Source organism: Caretta caretta, chromosome 5 (genome assembly GCF_965140235.1).
Source record: "Caretta caretta isolate rCarCar2 chromosome 5, rCarCar1.hap1, whole genome shotgun sequence".
Taxonomy (NCBI): Eukaryota; Metazoa; Chordata; order Testudines; family Cheloniidae; genus Caretta; species Caretta caretta.
The window spans coordinates 35,023,478-35,044,581 of NC_134210.1; the positions used below are offsets into that span (position 1 = coordinate 35,023,478).

A 21,104-nucleotide genomic window follows, 5' to 3' on the forward strand; every position below is an offset into this window, starting at 1 on the left:
GAGGGCTAGCGCTCTAGACTGTTGGCCAGCGCTCCCCTGCCAACAATAAACAAAAATTCAGGGAAGCTGTGACCTGTCTGTGACTTTTGCTGCTGCGGCTCCATGGTTTCCCCCACCACAGTGGTGGCTGGGAGCTGTGGGGTTTCCCGTCCACCCACGGCAGCTGGGAGCTGCAGGGTGACCATATTTCCCAAAGAAAAAATGGGAGACCCCAGCTGCTTGCCCAAGGCATTCTACTCCCCCCGCACAAGGCTGTCGCCTGTCGCTGGAACCCTGAGGAGGGGTCCCTCAGGACTCTGTCACCTGTTGCTGGAACCCTGCCAGGGCCCCACTGGCTGTCAGCTCCAGATTCCTGCAGCCCCTGGGATAAAGGAGAATGTCACAGTGATCTCTGGAAGTCATGGATTCCATGACTTCCATAACATAAACATAGCCTTAGTCATAAAGCATGGGCAGAGTAGATTATGCCCAACTTCGAAGACCAGACATATGCTCTACAATGTGTCCAGGCTTCACCTGCCCATAAAGCAAAATTCCTGAGGTTGCTTCGACACTGAGGCTTCCTTCAACCCCATACAATGTAACCAGACAGTGATGATTATATATTTGTGGGTGGGAGGCTAGTGAAAAAGAAGAAAAAACAGTGCCATTACCATAGGCGCAACCCCTTCAGGATAGTCAAAGTGCCGCAGTTCAGAAAAGCTGAAGGAAACAAGTTTAATGTACATCGCTACACAGACAATCTCAATGTTTAGGAGCAAGCTTTTTCATTTTTATAGAGCAAGTGGCAAAAAAGAGAGAGAGGGAGAATGGAAAAACCCTGAAGAGTTAAGGTTAACCAAAGTGTGAAAAAACTTAGCACAATTTCTCTCTCTCCATATATATATTTACTAAGTCAAAGTAAAATAACAGCTCAGCAAAGACTGTAGACCAAGCTGAGCAGTGGTGAAGGAAATATATTTTCCTTGCTGGAAAGCTGTCAGAAAGTCTAGAGGCTCTTCCTACAAAAATGTGTCAGGAATATTTTTCTTATAATTGTATTTGGCTTACAGTAGAAATTCCTGTAAACCCTGTGCCTGAGGCAACCTTACAAACCAAAAAACACCAGACAGGCATGGTACAGATTAATAAGGCTTGTAAGTAGATTTATTTTAATCACATTTATACTGACTGAATTACAAGACCATGCTGCAATAACCTGATTTTTTGTTTCCTTTAAGTGGTTTGTATTATGAGGCTTTACTTATGAGAATTCTGTTTGAAAAGGTAAACAAACTTAAATATTTCTCTCATGCTAGCTTAACACAACATATATAGATGAAGAGCTGCAGTGCAAACTTCCCCAACACTTTTAATGACAGGTTTCAGAGTAGCAGCCATGTTAGTCTGTATCCGCAAAAAGAAAGGGAGTACTTGTGGCACCTTAGAGACTAACAAATTTATCTGAGCATAAGCTTTCGTGAGCTACAGCTCACTTCATCGGAAGTGAGCTGTAGCTCACGAAAGCATATGCTCAGATAAATCTGTTAGTCTCTAAGGTGCCACAAGTACTCCTTTTCTTTTTCCCCAACACTGAATCCCTCCCTGTGTTGATGGACAACCTTCTCTGAAAGACAAAGGTAGTTCAGGCAACATACTATCCGTATGAAAGGTATAACACGCAGAAGTGCTGGTAAGAGACAAATCTTTATTTCTTAGGCCCCAATAACAAGATGTGAGCAAGTTACAAGAGTTAAACCTGGGACCTTTCCAGAAGTTAGTGTCTCGTGTTATGCTACTGTCTCATCCAGGAATCACTTCTGGGCAAAATTGTGCTATAGCAGAGCTTGAAACTTGTCTACTTGCCAATGATGAGTACAAAACATCTCTGAGTGTGGCTCCTAATCCATCAGCTCCCTCAGGACTTAGGCTTTCATTTAAAAAGTTAAGATGTTGGCTCTTATGGTTGCAATCATAAACTTTCAAATGTGAACCAAAGCAATTCTGTCTTCCCCAGTCAACAAAAAGACAACTGTAGGTCTCTGCTGCTTTTCATAACATTCTCAAGGAGCAATTAAGAGAATCAGCCCACTGGTTAGTATCAATGTTGCGATTCAGAATCCTCAGGGCATTAAACTTTACTCTGTTCCTATAACTTATGACCAATTGAGACAGACTCAATATTCCAACACGTACTTTATGCCACTAGCTTCTATGAACCTAAAGAAGAATTTTGGAATTAATTTAGTTTAATAATCTCCTGTGTTTAGAAGTAATAACACTACAGGTCATACTAATGTGCATATATATCAATACCCATATCAATAAGTTAAACACTTGACAAATGAATTCAACTGTGGTTTTAAAAATTACGAATTTGGATATGTGAGAAACAAATTGGGTGAGAGCAACAAGCTTTTGTGCTACACAGAGCTCTTTTTCAGGTCTCAGTGTAAGCTCAAAAGCTTGTCTCTCTCACCAACAGAAGTTGGTCCAATAAAAGATATTACTTTACCCACCATTTCTTTCTAATATCCTAGGACCAACATGACTACAACACTGCATACAACAAATTGAGATGTGTATCTATCTACAGCTGTTTTATAGCCAGGCAGATATCTATCATATAATTGTACACATTATTTCCTATGCAATTATTTCAAATAAATTGAATCAAAATAATTTAATAGCCAAAGTCATACCTGGAAACACTCCCAGTCCTTTGTTAATTTCTAGGCTGATAACTAGTGTGCGAGCTGTGATACTAAAAATTTGCCGAGGTGCAAAGTTCAAACCATCTGTAACCTGAAAGTTGAAGCCTCCAGACATTGCTCCTAAAGAAAACAAAAATAATCACTTTCTTGTAAATTCAAATATTATTTTTTAAATCCCTTGTTATTTATTCAGAATATGGTGGGAATACACATTGGGACAAATTCTGTTTTCACTTACACCACAGTAAAACAAAAGTAATACCACTGAGGTCACTTCCAATTTGTACTTTTGCACCTGAACATCCAAGAGTTAAATTAAAGCATAATGCAGAGGCGATTAGAAACAATAAAAACTACTGAGTTCAATTTGCATTTTTAAGGCCAAATCCTCCACTGGGGTAAATCGTCAAAGTCCATTTGACTTCAATGGAGCTACGCCAATTTACATTAAAGGACTATCTGGAGCTTAACCTCTTTATTCTTCCCTTCTTTTTGTTTTAGCAGTGGCACCATCATTAAAGTAGCAATCTGGCCCAGATGCAGTTTTTGCAGGAAAACAACTACAATGGCATTACTTTGGAATACGTTTGTAGAGATAAATAGTCTCTGAGTTTAAGCTGTAGCAATTAAAAATATTCTGCAGCAATTAAAAATATTTCACTTCAAGATAGCTTCACTGAAGAGGACACGCAGTCGCAGGCTAAACTATTACACAGCCAGTGTGTGCTAGAAAGAAATACATTTCTTCTTAGAATCTCCGAGCCTGGATTTACTCTGGCTTGACTGTCAAGCAAAACATGTCCCAATGACTGCTCGTGGGCTGGAATATTGTAAAATTATACTGCCATGCTCTACTAGTCCAAAGCTCACAGCACTGCCAGTAAACTGCTGAACAAGTGATGAGTAGGGGATGCTAAGATTATTTTTTAAGAAAAGGATCAATGAAAAATTTAAAATGTTAACTGTTGTCAATAGCTGTTAACATTTACAAGTATCTGCCTGTTGTACTTAATTTAGCTCCTTTATATTGCTATATGAATGTATTTCCTGTAAGCAGAAGAGATCATTGCACACTTTCATGTAACGATCAGCACTTTTTGACAAGTTATAAATTAACATATCAGAAGAATTAATGTTGGTTCTGAGACCATAGTTAATGACTTCCCCAAGGAGTACCCTCAAAACCAGCTAAACAGAATATAAGCTCTAGAAGCTCAAGCTGCATCATTTTTGTTTTTAAAGCTTTAACTTTTCCAATGTTTTTTCTTGATAAAAATGCACAGCCAGTTGCTGATTTAAAGGGCTGACAGGATGTGCCTCAGGTGAGGAGAAAAAGGCTTATTTAGGTTCACTTGCTTTCTGATTAATGTGGATCAAGTGCCTGATAGAAGTAAACAGAAGTTTACTATGGAAGCGGAAGTAGGCCATAAAGAGCTGACTGGATAGCCAGCTCCTATTCACTGACTAACATTATTATAGTATTGTGTTATTTCTATCATAACTGATTTTAAAGGGGCCATTGACTAGTTTGATCAGAATGAAGAAAAGGTGAAGTGAAAAGAAAGGAGGCCAGAGAGAAGAAGGTTGTAATTGTTGCAGTAAGAGATGATGAGGCCCTGGGAAAGGGTAGGGCTGGGAGACTAGAAAGGAACAACCTGATTTCAGTGATACTACAGAGGAAAAATGTGTCGATTTAGTGGCAGATTCTGTGGAGGGAAAGGAGGAAAGAAATGACACAGATTGCAAGCCTGGGTAGGCTGAATGGTGGAATGCTGATCACGACAGAGAAGAGGGGGCTAGGATGGATATGGAAAGAAGGAGAATTTCAGTTTTTACTATACTGAGTTTGAGCTGGTGACAGGACAACCAGGATGAGATGTGGAAGAGACAGATAATGATGCAACACTGAAGGGAGAGGGAAAAGGTGAGGATGAAGACGACCACTTATGACTCACAACATAAGAGTTATTAGTCAAAGTTGTGTGATACCAAAGTGAAAAAGCACAGAGCGCCGAGGGCATGGCCCTGGAGGACATCAAGAGAGCCAGAGGGAGGATAAACCACTGAAAGAGTGGTCAGAGAGACTAACCAAGAGCCAGAAAAACAAAGTCACTGGTGCCTAGGGATGCAAGAACTTCCAGGAGGATGGAATGATCAACAGTTTAAAAAAATGGCATAATGGATGGAAGAGAGTAAGAAGGGGATCATTGGCCAGGATAAGGTCGTTGGACACCTTTGGTAAGAGAGGTTCCAGGGAATGGAGGGAGCAAAAGACAGATTGCAGGGGCTGGTTAGTGGAGAGGAAGTCAAAGAAGCAGAGGTAGATGACTGGAGATGAGAAGTTGAGCGACACCTGGCAAGGCAAGCATGGCCAAAAAAGGGGCTCCGAAGACTGGGACAAGAATAGCATATCTCAAGGCAGAGGGAAGGAAACCAGATGAGGAAGATGAAAGTGGTGAGAGAGATATTGAAGGGAGGTCAAGTGTGGACAGGCTCCAGACTGTGAGGTTAGAGTTTGAGAATAGAAGAAACACCTCCAAGTCATAGGCCAGGGTGAAGGAGAGAAGAATGCAGGTAGAAGGAGAACCAAAGTGGGAGAAAGCAGGAAGGGTGAAATATTTGCCAGATAGGTCTCCTTTTTCTCTTTGAGGTAATTGGTGTGATTCTAGGCTAAGAGGAAGACTCAAGAGGAGAGTTGTGCAGCATTACAGTTCAGACACAGAGTAGGTTCCACACTTGTGATCACTGGAAAATAAACTGTTACAGACTGAGTTTCACAGCCTAAATGAGTGAAAATATCTTTATCTATGTTAATTTCCTATGGCTGCAGATGTGCATTTGTCATTTCTCAGACCCAAGTGATGAAGGATTCAGTGCCTCAAACCTAGGACATCACCCTTCTACCTCAATTGCAAGGATTTAACAAAAGGTCAAAATCTTCCCAGAGTCGCTATTGTTAAAATTACTAACTCATTTTTGCTTCATCCTGGATAATCTCTAAGACACAGTTCTTTATTCTGTATTCTTCCTAGTACCCCCTCCTTTCTGCTGCTGAGGTAATAAGGGAATGGAAGAGCATGAGAAGAGAGGTGGTAATAGCTTTATTAAAGCCCACCCTACTTTTATGGGTGAATTGGCTATGGGACACGTTCATTCCTGTAGCTTTCTCACCACTGCCACCTGGGGATCTGTGACCGACCCCTGCTCCTTTCTCATTGCACATGCATTCTCTTTGCAGTAGCAGGAATGAGCAAGCAGAGAAAATCACCCCGTCTCTGGCTTTATCCAGTATCAGGAACAAGCTGTGTGGTGAAGTGGTTGTCCTCCACTGCCGCATGGGAAGTCTGATATCACCCATGGAAAGCATGGGGTAGAATATCATTGATCTGTTCTTCTCCAAGCTGCATTCCTGGAAATCTGCTTTTAAGATGGGGTTTGTGGTTAAGCAGCACACAAATTAGGAACTACGTATAGTGCCTTTCATCAGAGAAGAACCCACACACTTAACATACTGTGGTAACTAAGGCCCCAAAACTATGAGTTTTTTCTATTTAAGAATTACCCAGGCATGAAGGACTGCTAGTAAAGTGAGAAGAGAGTGTTGAGAGAATAAAAAAGGCCTAACGGCTACATTTCTTCAATAGTTTGAGGAAACTCGGAGCTGTTGCAGCCTTTCACAGAAGTGTTCTGCAGTATAGCTAAAGAGACTTCACCTTTTTCCCTGTCTATGAATGAATTAAAAATCATATTACATTAACATCAAACTGTGATGCAGACAGACTAGTTGCCAGCTCATGCCAAGGCCCCAGGGTCTCAACTGCCAACAAATGCATAGCTGGAACCAGTCTGGCTCACCTGTGTGTTGGTACTGTTAAAACAGGTATGAGATTTATAAGAATGTGTTTAGACTTTATGTCAGTTGCTGCATGTACTAATCTCACGTATAATATCTGTATCCCATGTTATAAGGTAATATTTAAGTGTTTGCTCTGTAACTGTAGATCACCAGACGGGAGAGAAGCATTAATGAGTGTGAAATGACTAATTTCCAACAGGATGTGTTGTCTCCTGCCCAACAAAGAAGGCCCATCAACATCAGATGAACTATTGTGGACATCAGGGGACAAAAGATTTTGTTGATTGCTACCCCAACTACCACCCCCACCCAATGAAAAAGAGACATGCAAGTGAATTCTTCCCAACAGTTGAACTGGCAACGTGAAGCAGAAGGGGAAGGAATAAAAAGCCCTTAAAAAGAGGAACTGTATCTTTTATGCAGCTTGGACTCTGAGGCACAAGGATTACTAAGCATAAGCAAAAGATCTACAGTGCTTGGCCTGAGTTATTATAGAAGCTTCTATTACTTTTTGAAACTTAGGATTGGAACTCATTTGTGTGTGTGTGTGTGTGTGTGTGTGTGTGTGTGTATATATATATATATATATATGTTTACCTGCTTTAACCTTCTAAATAATCCTCTTATTTCCTTTTCCTAGTTAATAAATCTTTAGATAGTTTATTACAGGATTGGCTACAAGTGTTGGTTTTGGTTTGTGAAGCTGCATTTGACCTGGGCTAAGTGACTGGTCCTTTGGGACTGGAAATACACTAAAAATCACAGCAATATTCAGGTTAAGAGATCATCTATCACAAAAGTAAGCTTACCTGGGTGGCAAGATAGATCTGAGCATCCAAGAGCACTGTCTATGACTCAATGGCAAGGCTATTATAGTATTTGATGAGTTTACACTTGATAATTTGTTGCTGAAATCTAAGTATAGAACTCATAACCAATTTGGGGTTTGAGCCCTGGTTCTTAACAGTCTTCCCTGAAGTTGCTACTCACACTTGAGCTTTGCAGGACAGTTTGACACAAACATGGATATGATGTGATGTGCCAGATAGACAAGCAAAATGGGAAACTTCCTCGAATCTATTATTATAAATAAAATGTGTACAAAAGAGAAGCCAACTATAAGTAATACAGCTTTGAGCAAAATATTATAAACTTTAGTGACAGAATTTATTTAATTGGCAATTCTGTTAGAAAAGGAAGCAGTTGCATTCATGTTGGTTTCTTTTAGTTTAAGTGATAAAGAGAAGAAGTAAGGCTAATGTTTGCAATCAAACATGCTTATGCTATCCAGTTAGTGAAATACATCTGTGCTGAAAGAGGCAGTAAAAAAAAGGAACTGAAACCAAATACTGTGTTTATAAAGATACTTCACCACAGAGTAGAATAATCAGAAATGTAACTGTTTGAGTAATAATGCACAAATTCAGATTAGCCATACAGACTACCACTGTTGTTAAAAGAAGAACAGAAACGAAAGATTTATAAAGCTATTCTGATTGGCTGGAGAACAACAGTTCTTGAATTGACTTTGCATTGTATAATGGAATATTACATTTAAAGAGTATAAACAAATATGGAGAGACTTTGTACAAACTACATTAATTTTAAACTGGACATTTCACCAGCTAGACAAGCGTTGATGGAGAAATTGCAACTTGACCAAGCATAACTGCAATGCTGACCAAGGGATGCACCAAAAAGGGGCCCATGGAAAGCAACATGCTGAGGTAAGTTGCTGACGGGAACAAACCAGTCAGTGTTCAAGGAATGTCCCAAGATGATTGCACCGGTTATGGCCTAACTTTTCTTACACAAGCTGGTGCAATAAGGTGTGTTAAACAAAGAGACTGCAAAATTCCAGTCCCAGTGACAAGAGCTCAAAAGCTAATGTCTTGTCCCTGACTGAGGAGATGATTCTCGTTCTGATTGGACAATTCAAATCTTTGGAAAGAGATCTGTCACAATCTGATTGGTCAATGCCACCATTTACAAGAAGAAAAATCAAATTGGACCACACAGAAGATATAGAATAAAATGGCCTGTCTCCTTCAACGCATTGCTTCCCAAAAGCCAAAGACACCTGGAAAGGAGAAGACTGAGGTCCTGGACCAGCCACCTGGGAGTCTTCCAGGTGACAACAAGAACCTACCTCAGATAGGCATTTTTAACTGTCTTTTATTAATTTTGAGCAAGTTGGGTTGCCTGGTAGCGTATTAGGAAAAGACTACAGTCATGTGCATCCTTTGCTCCATCAGCGTTTGCAGTGTCAACTCCTGCTGTGAACAATAACTGAACTGAAAGCTGACAGCTGAGCACAGATTTGGTGAGAAGTACCATATAGAATTTCTCTTGGATAATGATTCAAATCAGTCAATTGACCACTTCCTGAAACTGAGTACCTAATTAATAAGTAAGTGTACGTGCTTGTGTATGTGTTTTAAAGATTGTCAGTTATATTATCTCTCTTTGTTTTGGAACAGATTCCAATCAAAATTTTTGTAAAGTAGCTTTAAAACTGAGCAAGTTACAGTTAGTAACTAAGATTGTAGAACTGTACATGTGTCTATCATAGCTAATAGTTTCATACTGTCTTTCAAATTCTAGGTGTATACAGACATAAGATGAGACCAGGTGAGTGAGCTTCTTGTACAGCCCTCAGTCGAAATAATCTGTCATACATTTAGGAGTTTATTTTAGGTAGATAGGAGTGTTAGTCAGATCATTCATTGGGAAATAGGTTAAAAGGGTTGACTACTATAGATCTATTGGGAAGGAGACCTTGGCGAATTGGCATGTATAATAATTGACCAAACAGTTTTGTGATTCAATTTTGGATTGTTTTCCCTCTGTTGTCTTAGCAACACTGGAGTTGATAACCAATTGGCATACGTCAGGCCCTATCCTGAAGGAATCAGTCAAAAATCTAAAAATCTCCTTCACAATAGAGTAACTATGTGTAAGTAGTATTTTGTGTTGTGGTTGTGTAATTTGATTTTGAAAACCTAAATATCAACCAGTTTTCTAATTTATGTAGCCAAATCACAGTCCAATACCATTTTTGTCTTCTTATATCCTATACTATTAGCTACTGTTCTTAAGGATGTTTAGTAAACTCTTTAAAACTAATTGAATACTTTTTCTTTAGTGAAGCAGTCAAAATCAAAAGAACCGTAAATCAGGTGATGCTGCAGGTAATCAGTTACTTAACACAGGTTTGTTTTATAATACACACTTATAATCTTTCTTATAATACACACTGAAATATGAACAATACAGAAAAATCATTTCACCCACTACAGAAATGCAGCCACCTCTGGGTGAAATGCAGCAACTGACAAACAGCACACAGCAACCATACACAAGAGTTTAGAAGAGGCATTAAGGAATACTATACACCTAAAGAATGCTATATCCAGTTGAAACTGCAGAAGAAATTAAGGTAGGTAAATATAGAAGCTGACATCTAGCTGAAACACTAGAGTTAAGAATACTTCCCTTACAAAAAGTCCCTTGAGAACCCTAACAACAAATGGTCAGAAACTCAGTTTTACATCTCATTTGAAAGATGGCATCTTCAGCATCACAGTGTTCCCTAACACAAAATGCAGGCATCAGTTCAGTACTGACACAGAAGGAAAAATACCGTATACTAAGATACAGCCTTTCCTATCCCTCCACACAGCTAAAACTCTCATCAGGCTCCCATCTCACATCTCAATTACTGCAACATCCTTTTCTGTGGCCTTAACAAATGAAATCTTTTCCTGCTCATATCCATTCAGAATGCTGCTACTTAGATCATTTTCCTAGCCTGTCACTTTGACCATATCACCCCTCTCCTTGCATTCCTTCACTGGCTCTTCTCTATCTCCATCAAACTTGACTTCACTTTCAAGGCCCTTCACAATCTATCTCCATCTGACATATCATCTCTCATTCAATATTGATATGTCGACTCCCACCTCCAATCAGCCCATGATGTCAGCCTCCATTGGTCACTTGTTAAATTTTCTAACAGGCATCTTCATGCTTTCACCCATGCCACCTTTCACATTTGGAAGAAGCTTCCCCTAACATCCTCAAAACTAGCTCATTATGTACCTTCAAACCCCTTCTTAAAACTCTCCCTTGCTGTGAGGCCTACAGAAAGCTTGAGAGCGGCTTGGCTGCTGCTGTGCTGAGACCAATGCCTATCGTGCTGACCAATACTGTGTCACTGTTTCCTTGTATCCCTGACGGTCTGCCTGTATCCAGCTGTTGTCTCTTGTCTTATACTTAAATTTGTAAGCTCTTTGGAGACAGGACTGGTTTTTGTTCTGTGTTCGTACAGCATGTAGGACAATGGGGTCCTGATCCATGACTAAGGCTGCTAGGTGCTATGGTAATACAAATAAATCAATCAATAAATCTACTGAATTATCAATACTCTTCCTACAACACCTAGGTGTTTGCTGGAAGTTATCTACTCAGGTAACGACCTGAACCCTTCCCTGTTTGGCTTGTGAGATTATACATCACTTAATTAGTACTTCTAAAATTACATCATGTTACAAGAATATCTCCATGGGATTACATCTGTGAATATCCCCATAGGATTACATAACAAAATATTCCCACATGGTAGTTTTAGAACTACCTACCATTGTGTACAAACACCAGCTGTCCTTCCATTATATGAGTCTGGGTAAAATTAAGGATGCTTTTGTTTGGAGAAGACTTAAGAGCCAAGTGGCCATTGCTAGGTTGAGTAATAGAGTACACTAGCTCTGATGCTGAGGAGTCTTTATCTTCTGCACAGAGGTCATCAACTGTTATTTCCGTAACTGAGCCCACCCAAACCTTAAAAAACAAAAACAGAAGAAAAAATTACATAGATTGGATTGATTCACTGTATCTCATGTTGCTAAAACAGGTAACCCTGTAATCCAGTATGGTTTCTTATCATTGACTGTAGTGTTTAACATTCTGAAATTATTTAAAACTTCAAGGTATCGAGCGACACCAACAAACAACCTAACCAGTTTTAAAATGCAGCTTGATATGTTATATAATCTTGTTTATGAACAGGATTAGATAACGTGGTTACCTGCGGCAGCAGGGAACTGGACTTGATGACCCAGGAAGATCCCTCCAGACCTGTCCATCAACCAACTCCTGCATAAATCAGTATTTCAGAGGAAAGTGCAAATGTCTGACAGTGTCTGTATTCTGACAAATGCAGCAGTTTATTTCATGGAGTGTTAGAGCCATGTTCTTCCCCGTCGGCAAAACACTCAGCGCCCTCAACTTCCAGTGCAGTAAATGGCACTAGATATGTCACAAATTTGGGCCATAAGAAAGACAACAGATTAAAATACAATACAACTACTAATAAAAAGGCAACACTTTTTTTTAAACTAAATATTTTCTTTCAACTCCCACCTACTCACAATATGCACCAAGGGCTCAATCCTGTAAAGGACTGGTAACTCTTGGAGGTACTGACTGCATGGGAGATGAAGGCACTCAACACTTCTGACAGTTGCTCAGCACTTTGAACCAAGGCCTAAACTGAGACAAACTAGAGTTTATGAACACAGCATAAAACCCACTACTTTAATTCTAGCAATTCTAGTGCAAACATGACACGTGTCTCTGTGTCTTCAGGGCAATGATAAGGCCCTGGGTTTACTCAGGTTTACAGGCAGACGAGCACTGTAAGTACTGATGTCCCAGGAGGGGAGCATTGTGTGGGCTTCATTTAATTTTGGGCGGTTATTTTCTGGTTTGAAAGAAAAGAGCAACTGTTGGCTTTACTTTTGATCTGTTTGCATTTTTAATTATGGGTTAAGGTGCCTAGAGCCCGGGATAGGACATATCTATTATAAACTAAAATCAAGTCCATAGATATTCAACACATGCACACCAGCTCATCCCATGAAGAGTTGATTTATAGCAAGGATCGGCAACCTTTGGCCCGTGGCCCACCAGGGAAAGCCGTTGGCAGGCCGGGACGGTTTGTTTACCTGCTGCATCTGCAGGTTTGGCCGATTGCAGCTCCCACTGACCGCGGTTTGCCGCTCCAGGCCAATGGGGGCTGCAGGAAGCGGCGTCCAACACATCCCTCAGCCCACGACGCTTCCCACAGCCCCCATTGGCCTGGAGCAGTGAACCGCAGCCAGTGGGAGCTGCAATCAGCCAAACCTGCAGACGCTGTAAGTAAACAAACCGGCCCAGCCTGCCAGTGGCTTTCCCTGGTGGGCCACGGGCCAAAGGTTGCCAATCCCTGATTTATAATATAAAATCTTTGATAATCAACAGTTCTACTTAAGGTGCAGAACAGATACCATAATGTACCTCTCTGACTTTTAGTGTATTAATAATATCATATTGCATTTGATTCCATTGGCTTTTCTTGCCTCTGCCCAATTCCTGCTCTTTAATTCATTATCAATAGCTATTTGATGGTAAGGTTATGTTAGTAGTTTAATGAGGAAAAAAATATCCTTGACAAAAGTTATTTCACTTCTCCTAAAAACAAAGATAGGAGATTTCTTCCTGATCCCAACAACTAAGCATTTTTTCTTCAGGAAACATGAGCTTTTGTAATTTTTTTTTTTTATGGGCTAATCTTTGAAAACAAAGATGTATCTTTAAAGATACATGATAACTGATGATAAATGCTGACTTTTTAATAATTCCCACTATGTAAAGGTTTTATTGCCACTTGTTTGATGATCTGTAACCACCCCAAACTCTTGCCAGTAATACCTTTATATCACATCATCCTGTACATAGAAAAATATAATACATTGCATATAAATGGTAAAACACTAGGGAGAATATTTACAAAAGAGCATGCAAAGGTGTAGCCATGTGTAACTCCAATGCTAAACCTCCGCATGAATTTTCCTCATTCCAACTTAAGAAATAATAGGGCTTTTTAGCTATAAAGATATTGTTTATTCCATGCCTCCCCAGCACGCTTACACACAATGCCTTTTTTGTGTGCACACTGTGTTAAGATTCTCCGTTTGCTGTATAATGTGATACATGAGGAATGAAAGGAGATCCATGAGATGAAATGGAATGTAACGAGGCAAAACACTTGAAATACTGCAAATACTTTACAAGTGACTTATTTGCATCACACAGGGTGGAGATCAAGGTTTCCTTAAGAACAGAATAAAAAAAGTATGCAGAACTTCCGAGATGTCACTAATTCAGCATTTGCCTAACACATTCCACTACTACAGTGGCAGGAAGGTTCATGACCTTGCTTGCTGAGAAATGAAAAATACTCCAGTGACCTAATCCAGTGTTCTGCTTATAGAGATACCTTGTTAAGCAGAATTAATTAACAAGAAGGATAATAACTGTTAGATTTTTTTAAAGAAAAATTCCACATATATGAAAATATAGCCACCTTGTGGCTACATTGCAGTACAGCCACACCTTACTACTACTAAATCTTACTTAAATGCATAGATAAACGGGACAAGCAGAGTAAGGATTTTTATTTTCTCTAACCTGAATCCCCCTGATTTTTGCAAAAATGCTGCTTAAAACATGCTTAACTTTAAAAGTTTCTGTTTAAGACACAATGAAGTGAATGGGTTTCAAATGTGTGCTTAATGTTTACCATGTACTCAAGAGCTGTCATGAATAGGGACAAACTTAAGCCCATATTTGTGAGCTTTTCTGAATCAGAGCTCTCATCTGTTTGCTATTCTCTGACAGGGTTTCTCTTTCTGATTGTTCAACTGGACTAAAAGTCCTGGCAGTTCCCTTGTAATTGTTTAGAATACTTATGGTTTTAAGTTACAGAGTGAAATTAAAGACTATCGATTCTCGTATTAATAAAACTTTTCAAATCTGTTATGTTCATGCAAATATTGCAGAATGATACAGAAGTTCAAAAAAAGGAAAATCCAATAGCCCTCTTCCCTTTAAAAACAAAACATCACCCACACACAAACACTAAGGGAAGAAAAAAACCCTGCTTTGTTCACCACCCTGATACCAATCATAAACACTGTGGTTTAAAGAGGGAATGTTGAGGAGGCCTCAAAAGTGAGGGAATTGGAGTAGAAGGAATCACTTTACATTTGAGTAAGTTTGACAGTTTGTTGTGTTTGGCAAAAAGTCCCATAACAAGACTAAAATGTAACTTCAATATCCATCTGGAGACCACCAAGAGCATAATACTAACTTCCATAGGGGCCCTCCGTTGCTAATGGATGCCCATAAAGGGATCTGATACTTTTAACATTTTTGTTCTGCTTTGTTACTGATTTAGCTGTTCTTTTAAGAGCTTTGTTACACCCCAATCTTGCAAGCTTGCTCATGTGCTTAGCTTTATGCACTGTGAGGAGTAAACAGTGTGTAAAGTTATAACATGAACTAGTGTTTGCAGGATCAGGACCTTATTCTGTAGTAGGCAACATGACCAAATCTATTGCTTGAAATGCAAAAGTTTCTTGCAAGAAAGGTTATCCTCTAAACAAGGTCTTGCAACAAGGTCAACAAAGTGGTTTTCAGGGAATTTTCATTCAAGTTTGTACATTTACTTCTTATCTCTAAAAAGGTATAAATTAAGCCAGGGCTATTGTATTTAAAAATACATAGATTACTACAAGCAGGTTAAAATTCAACAGCTAGCAATACAAGATTCCCAGATGAGCAAGCACAGCCCGGCTGGAACCTCGAATTTAGCAAGTTTCACCCTAGGTAAGCACTGCCTTGGAACTCCCAGCTGATGATAATAGTCAGCACTGAGCCAGGCTGTCAGTTCAAGAAAAATCTTTATAATCCACTTTTCCCCCATCTATTTTAGGCATTCATCTTGGTTTAAAGTGATTGGTTGGAATAAATCAGATTCTCCAGCTTTGTATAGTGTGCACAGAACTATCAGAAACACAATAGTTCTATATTAAGAACAGGGTATGTAAGCACAGTAAAGGGTCAAGCGTGACAAGCAAAACCACAGTCATGAATACAAGAACCATGGGTTTGGTGTAGGCAGACTGCCCAATTGAGTAGATAGCATTTTATCTATGTTCTGGATGACTGACCTATTTCAGGATTAGATTGAAAAGTTGTGTTATTTATTTATATTTTAAAATAAAGGTACATTTTGGGTCTGCCAATCAACTTCATGTGTTCCTATGAAGTCTGGTCTTAACAATCATTTAAAAAAAAAATCAGTGTGCTGTGCTGCTGGGTCTCAATTCTGTCAAAGGATAGTTCTTCAAAGCAATTATACACAAGGAAAGAGAAATCAAGAAGTAGTCTTGGTGGACACCTTTCCCCTGGGTGTATTACTAGATTACAGTTAATACCTGCTGTGTTGACGTCTGAAGAACCCCACCAGTGGGTAATTATCCTCCCCTGCGGGAGTTTACTGTGTAATACTTGATGCCTTCTTCGAGAAAATTGCCAAATTGTCAGGACTCAGCCTGGTGTAAAAGCCTAATATCATGGTGCACTGTAGTGTGGATGGATGCCCACAGTGGGTAAAGGCCATCACTGTGAAGCATAACATTGCTAAAACTGATTAGTATAAATTATTATATTTTCTCTTTTTTTCTTCTGTGAAAAGGTTTATGGATGATGCTAAAATACTGTAATCTCTACAGTACTCAATCTGTCTACACAACACTCAAATACCATTCATACTCAGGATTAAATGCAAACTTGTTTTAAATGTTATAATTTGTAAATTGCACTGTGCTATACTATATAACATTATCCTCCTTCAAATCCCTCCTTTAAAAAACTCTTCTCTGGTGTGATGCCTACAATATACTTGCAGCTCATGTACTGTTAGACAGCTGATATGCCGTGACCACCATTTTTCAAGATGTTCAATATCATTTTATTATCTGTACTCCTACCCCCCACCCATGTATGTTTGTTTTAGTCACCAGTCATCTACTCTTCAGGGCAGGACTGTCTCCTATGTTTTTATAGTGTCTAGGACAAGGGGGCTCCGGCCTGCAGGCACAGTTGTAATATAGATAATAATCCTCTCACATTTATGTAAATCTGGAATTATACCACTGAAGCGAATCGAGCCACACCAATGTGAAATAGGGATGAGAAGAAACCATCCTTTATTCTTTACAAGATAGAATGGTTAGTTAAATGCTATCTACGGTTACTAGGAGAAAAAAATAGACCAATTCTACAATCTTCAATTCCACAAGTTCTTTGGGAACTATACAAAGTAAGCAGGCTTTGGGTGTTTCAGAATATTATCTTTAATTCATAATTAACAGCTACACCCAACAAACCTACAGTAATAGAGAGTAGTAGCTCCAGTCTCTCTAGTAATACTGTGAGGAGCTGGTAACAGCTCACCTTAAGTGATCACTCTCGTTACACACAGTGTGTATGGTAACACGCATTGTTTCATGTTCTCCATGTATATAAATCTCCCCACTGTATTTTCCACTGAATGCATCCGATGAAGTGAGTTGTAGCTCACGAAAGCTTATGCTCAAATAAATTTGTTAGTCTCTAAGGTGCCACAAGTACTCCTTTTCTTTTTGCGAATACAGACTAACATGGCTGCTACTCTGAAAACTGTGAGGAGTGGTTCTATTTTGGACATTATATAATACAATATTATTATTTTTATTAGGACTTTTAAAAAAATCTGCATACATTTTCTGAGGGAAACTCATATCTCCTATCAGAAATGTCAGATACTTAGTCAATTCCCTAAAGCATAGTAAGTGGGTGAAATTCTGTTCTCTTACACCTATGCTGTCTCCACTGACTTCAGTGGGAGCTGCAGAGATACAACAAAGAGCAGAATTACTCTCAGTGGGCCTGATCCTCAGGAATAGCTCAGAGGTGCTAGGCACAGAATCCGAGGGATGGTGCAAAAATAATCTGAAGCCGCCTTTATGGTCCCTCAATCCTGAAGCCTGCCAAAGGCCAATGCCTCAAGACTGCTCTGACTTACGCTGCTTAGTAACTGCATCCAAGTTGCCATTACTCCTGCCAGGGAATGTTAAAACACAGCAGTGCTCCATCCATACACCCTTCACCGCCATGTGTCCCATGTCAAGGCCAAGAGGAGGCAGTGGCCCAGATCCAGCTATAAGGCCCTACGCCACTCAGGGATTCCTCTTAGACAGAAGTAATCATCAGCCAGACTCTTAGGTGTGTTTAAGGTCTGCTTTGCACTACCAGGACAGCACAACGCAAACTTAGCAAGAGCCAGGATCTGATCCCATATGTATAAACAATTGTCACAGTATCCAATCTATCTTCAGAGCCTATCACCATGGTATCTAAGCATCACAACTGGCTTCTAGTACATAACATATATTTCCAGGTTTACACATATCTATCTCTAGTCTCTGTGTTATTATTGTCCTATAAAATAATGTCAAGCTAAAAATGAAGATTTTAAAATTATAAAGACGAAAGTATGCAGAACTTACCCTAAGTATTTTGTTTGTACTTATAACAGGAGCTTCATCATTTACCGACGTAACAGTCACAAATATAGTTTGGGGCAAACTTTGTTTCCACAGTTCTGTGTTATTTGCTATGACAGTAAAATTGTCAGTCAGCCCCTCACTACCATCATGAATATAGTAGATTAATTCTTGCTCTACCTGAAAAATAAATGGACTGAAAATTAAAGAAATTAAAACAAAAACTGTTTCTGAAATTTTAAACAAAAAGCATTCAACCATTCCAGCTCTGCAATAATTCTCTTTCAGCCTTCACGATCCCAAACTTCTCCCTCTGATGCACACTCTTCTATCTCTAGCATATCAGATTGCACATGAGCATTTGGTTATTCTGAAACAACCTCAGATATAGAAAGGCATGTATGCAACTGTATCAGAAGGTCAGAGACAAACCAATAAATCCCAAAGAACTCATATAAAAATAGCTAAAGCACAGTTAAGAGGGTTCATTTTTGAAAATCAGTTAAGTGTTTCATTTTTATTTAGAAGAGGCAAAATGACTTAAGACATCACTATCTGCAGTTGAAAGTCAAATTTCTGTTTTTGGGCCATAAAAATTAAAAATCTCATATTCATTAACATTTGTCAAAGGTTAACACATTTCAGTTTATGCATTTTGAAACAAGTTAAATATTGAAACCTTCAAATTAGAGAGTTTTCATTCAGATGTAAAGTAACCCTCAACTATGTTGGCAGTATAAGATACCTGTCAGGCTTCTACTCATTTTGAATTGTTGACTTATTACATCCTATGCCATTTAAGACAATTTCCCATATTCGGAAGTCTGAAAAGTAGTATAAAATCATACATATTCATGTCTGGGCAGGAGTTATCCCACTGGAATATGACATATCAAAATAATACATAATGTAGATCTTTATTTTCAAATAAGCATATTAAGCAATATATATCTTTTTATGTGCATCAAACACCCATAACTCTGGTGTAGATTTTTGAAAGGGGAAAATACTTTGCAAACCTTCAGTATGTTATTTTGCATCAAACAATTATTATTTGAAGCTGGTGAATCACAAAACATCTTGCCATAACCCCTGCTCCTGCCCCATGCCAAGGGACTGGGTGGAGTCTCCATCACTTGAAGTCTTTAAATAAAAATTGGATGTCTTTCTTAAAAACATGCTCTAGCTCAACCACAAGTACGGGTTTGATGTAGGAATTACTTGATGAAATAATGTGCTCACTGTTATGCAGGAGATCAGACTAGAACATCATAATGGTTTGTTCTGGCCTTAAAAATAGATGATTTTGAGACCCTCACTGGCTTTCTCACCTTTTTCATAGCCCTTTAAGGCTACACAAAACTTATTAGCACTTGTATCTTATCATGGAGACTCCACTTTCTCTGCTCCAACAACACTGATATTTGTTCACTTCCCCACTAAGCACATCCAAGGTTTCTTCCTTGCCACTAGTTTGACATTCACTCAGAACTCGACTGGAAAACAATGTCCTCCCCCTCAACCCTGCTACTTCTACCATGACTTTTGCAGGAAACTGCCAACTAGTAATGGTTAAATAGGGCCTATTAGGGAATTGTGACATATCTTATTTGTATCTTGTAGCTGCAGGCATATAAAAACATATGTGTACCTGTCATTGTTTCCCTCATTCTCCCTTCTCCATTTCATCTTGTCTTAGACAGTAATCTCCTCAGGTAAAGGACTGCCCTTTATTGAGTTTGTATAGTGCCTAGCACACCTGACCTGCCGGTGTGACTGCAATACATACAATAATCAGCAATTTAAAAATACTCAAACAAAAAAAGAACTGACATTTAGATCAAGCTTACCACAGTCAGATTACCTGTTTTTTGGTAAATTTGGTTAACTTCACTCCAGGAAAGCGAAAGTTTCCAACGTGCCCATTCTTTGGTGGCTCAACTAAAATAAATTCACAACTGAGTCCTGTGAAATGCTGATCAGAAATTTTTAGATAGTCTTCCACCAGAGCTTTAGAACCACCTTCTATTACTGTAAAGTTCTGCACTTCTAATGGAATCAGCTTTGGGATGACATCTACAGAGATTTCTATTCCACTGACCACTCGGATGCCATTGGTCACATCCAACGAAAAATGGTCTTGCAGCTGGTCAGAAACTGTCTGCACATACTGAATGTTGCCATCATCAATATCTTGCTGGGTAAAGGTCAAAACTGGCTTTTGTTCTGCACCAAGGTAACCTTCTTCTGATGCAAACTTCCGAATGTATCCATGCACTGGAGGAGCCCTTAATGTGAATACTATCTCTGATGGAGAACTGTTTTCATGCACAACCTTAAAATTATACATACACAAAAAGTCATTCAAGTAAAAACAAGACAATTTCTTCTTTAATTCTATTCTGAATTTCTCACTTCTGTTCTCACTGGGACAGTAAATCATGGATTATTTATCCACCGGTTTGGCTGGAATTCTCTATTTATAAACATTATATCTGCAAATGCCTAGCACAATGCATTTCCAGTATTATATTAAGTAGATGCATGTTAGGTAATACTGCATGAGAAAGTGTTTCAAAACCCAAAACATATCCCATAAGATCTCTCAACTGAAAAAACAAAAACAAAAAACATCATGAGTTAATTATCTAAGAACTGTGGAATGCTGCTTGGAATGATGATTTCACAATCAGCACAATAATGTACAACATGAGCCTCCTTGTGGTAGTTACTTTAATGGTGAAAATGATCCCAATAGGTGCAGAGAAAAATATTAACCAGAATAGGCCAAAGCTAATGCTTCTGAACTGATGCTTTTAAAACTCCAAGCCGTATCCTCAGCTTGTGTAAACTGACAGACCCTTTGTAAATAAGCAAATACTTTGGATACAATTTAAGTTTTTTTCCCCAATATTTGTTATTGGTTCACCTGCCATGAAACAAATACAAATACACTGATAAATGTATTTAAAACTACCTGGTTTTCTTGCAGTGTTGATAATCACAGTGTCTCTGCAGCTTAATTTTCTCAAGTATCAGTACTCAGGGAATCAAAGCCTATGGTCTCTGTCTTATTTTAACAGATAGATTTTTTCTCCTTTCTAGTGATGGGAGGCATGCTAG

General features: G+C 39.0%; 1 protein-coding gene across 1 annotated transcript in view; it reads right to left on the reverse strand.

Annotated features, from left to right (window-relative positions):
- LOC125636981 (chondroitin sulfate proteoglycan 4-like) overlaps positions 1-21,104 on the reverse strand; it is a 66,543-nt gene that overhangs the window by 12,474 nt on the left and 32,965 nt on the right. The window contains exons 4-7 of the mRNA XM_048850934.2: positions 19,846-20,316; positions 17,985-18,161; positions 11,190-11,388; positions 2,682-2,813 (exon numbers count right to left, since the gene is read on the reverse strand). Coding sequence (XP_048706891.2) covers positions 2,682-2,813; positions 11,190-11,388; positions 17,985-18,161; positions 19,846-20,316 — 979 coding nt within the window. The remainder of the gene's footprint in view (positions 1-2,681; positions 2,814-11,189; positions 11,389-17,984; positions 18,162-19,845; positions 20,317-21,104) is intronic.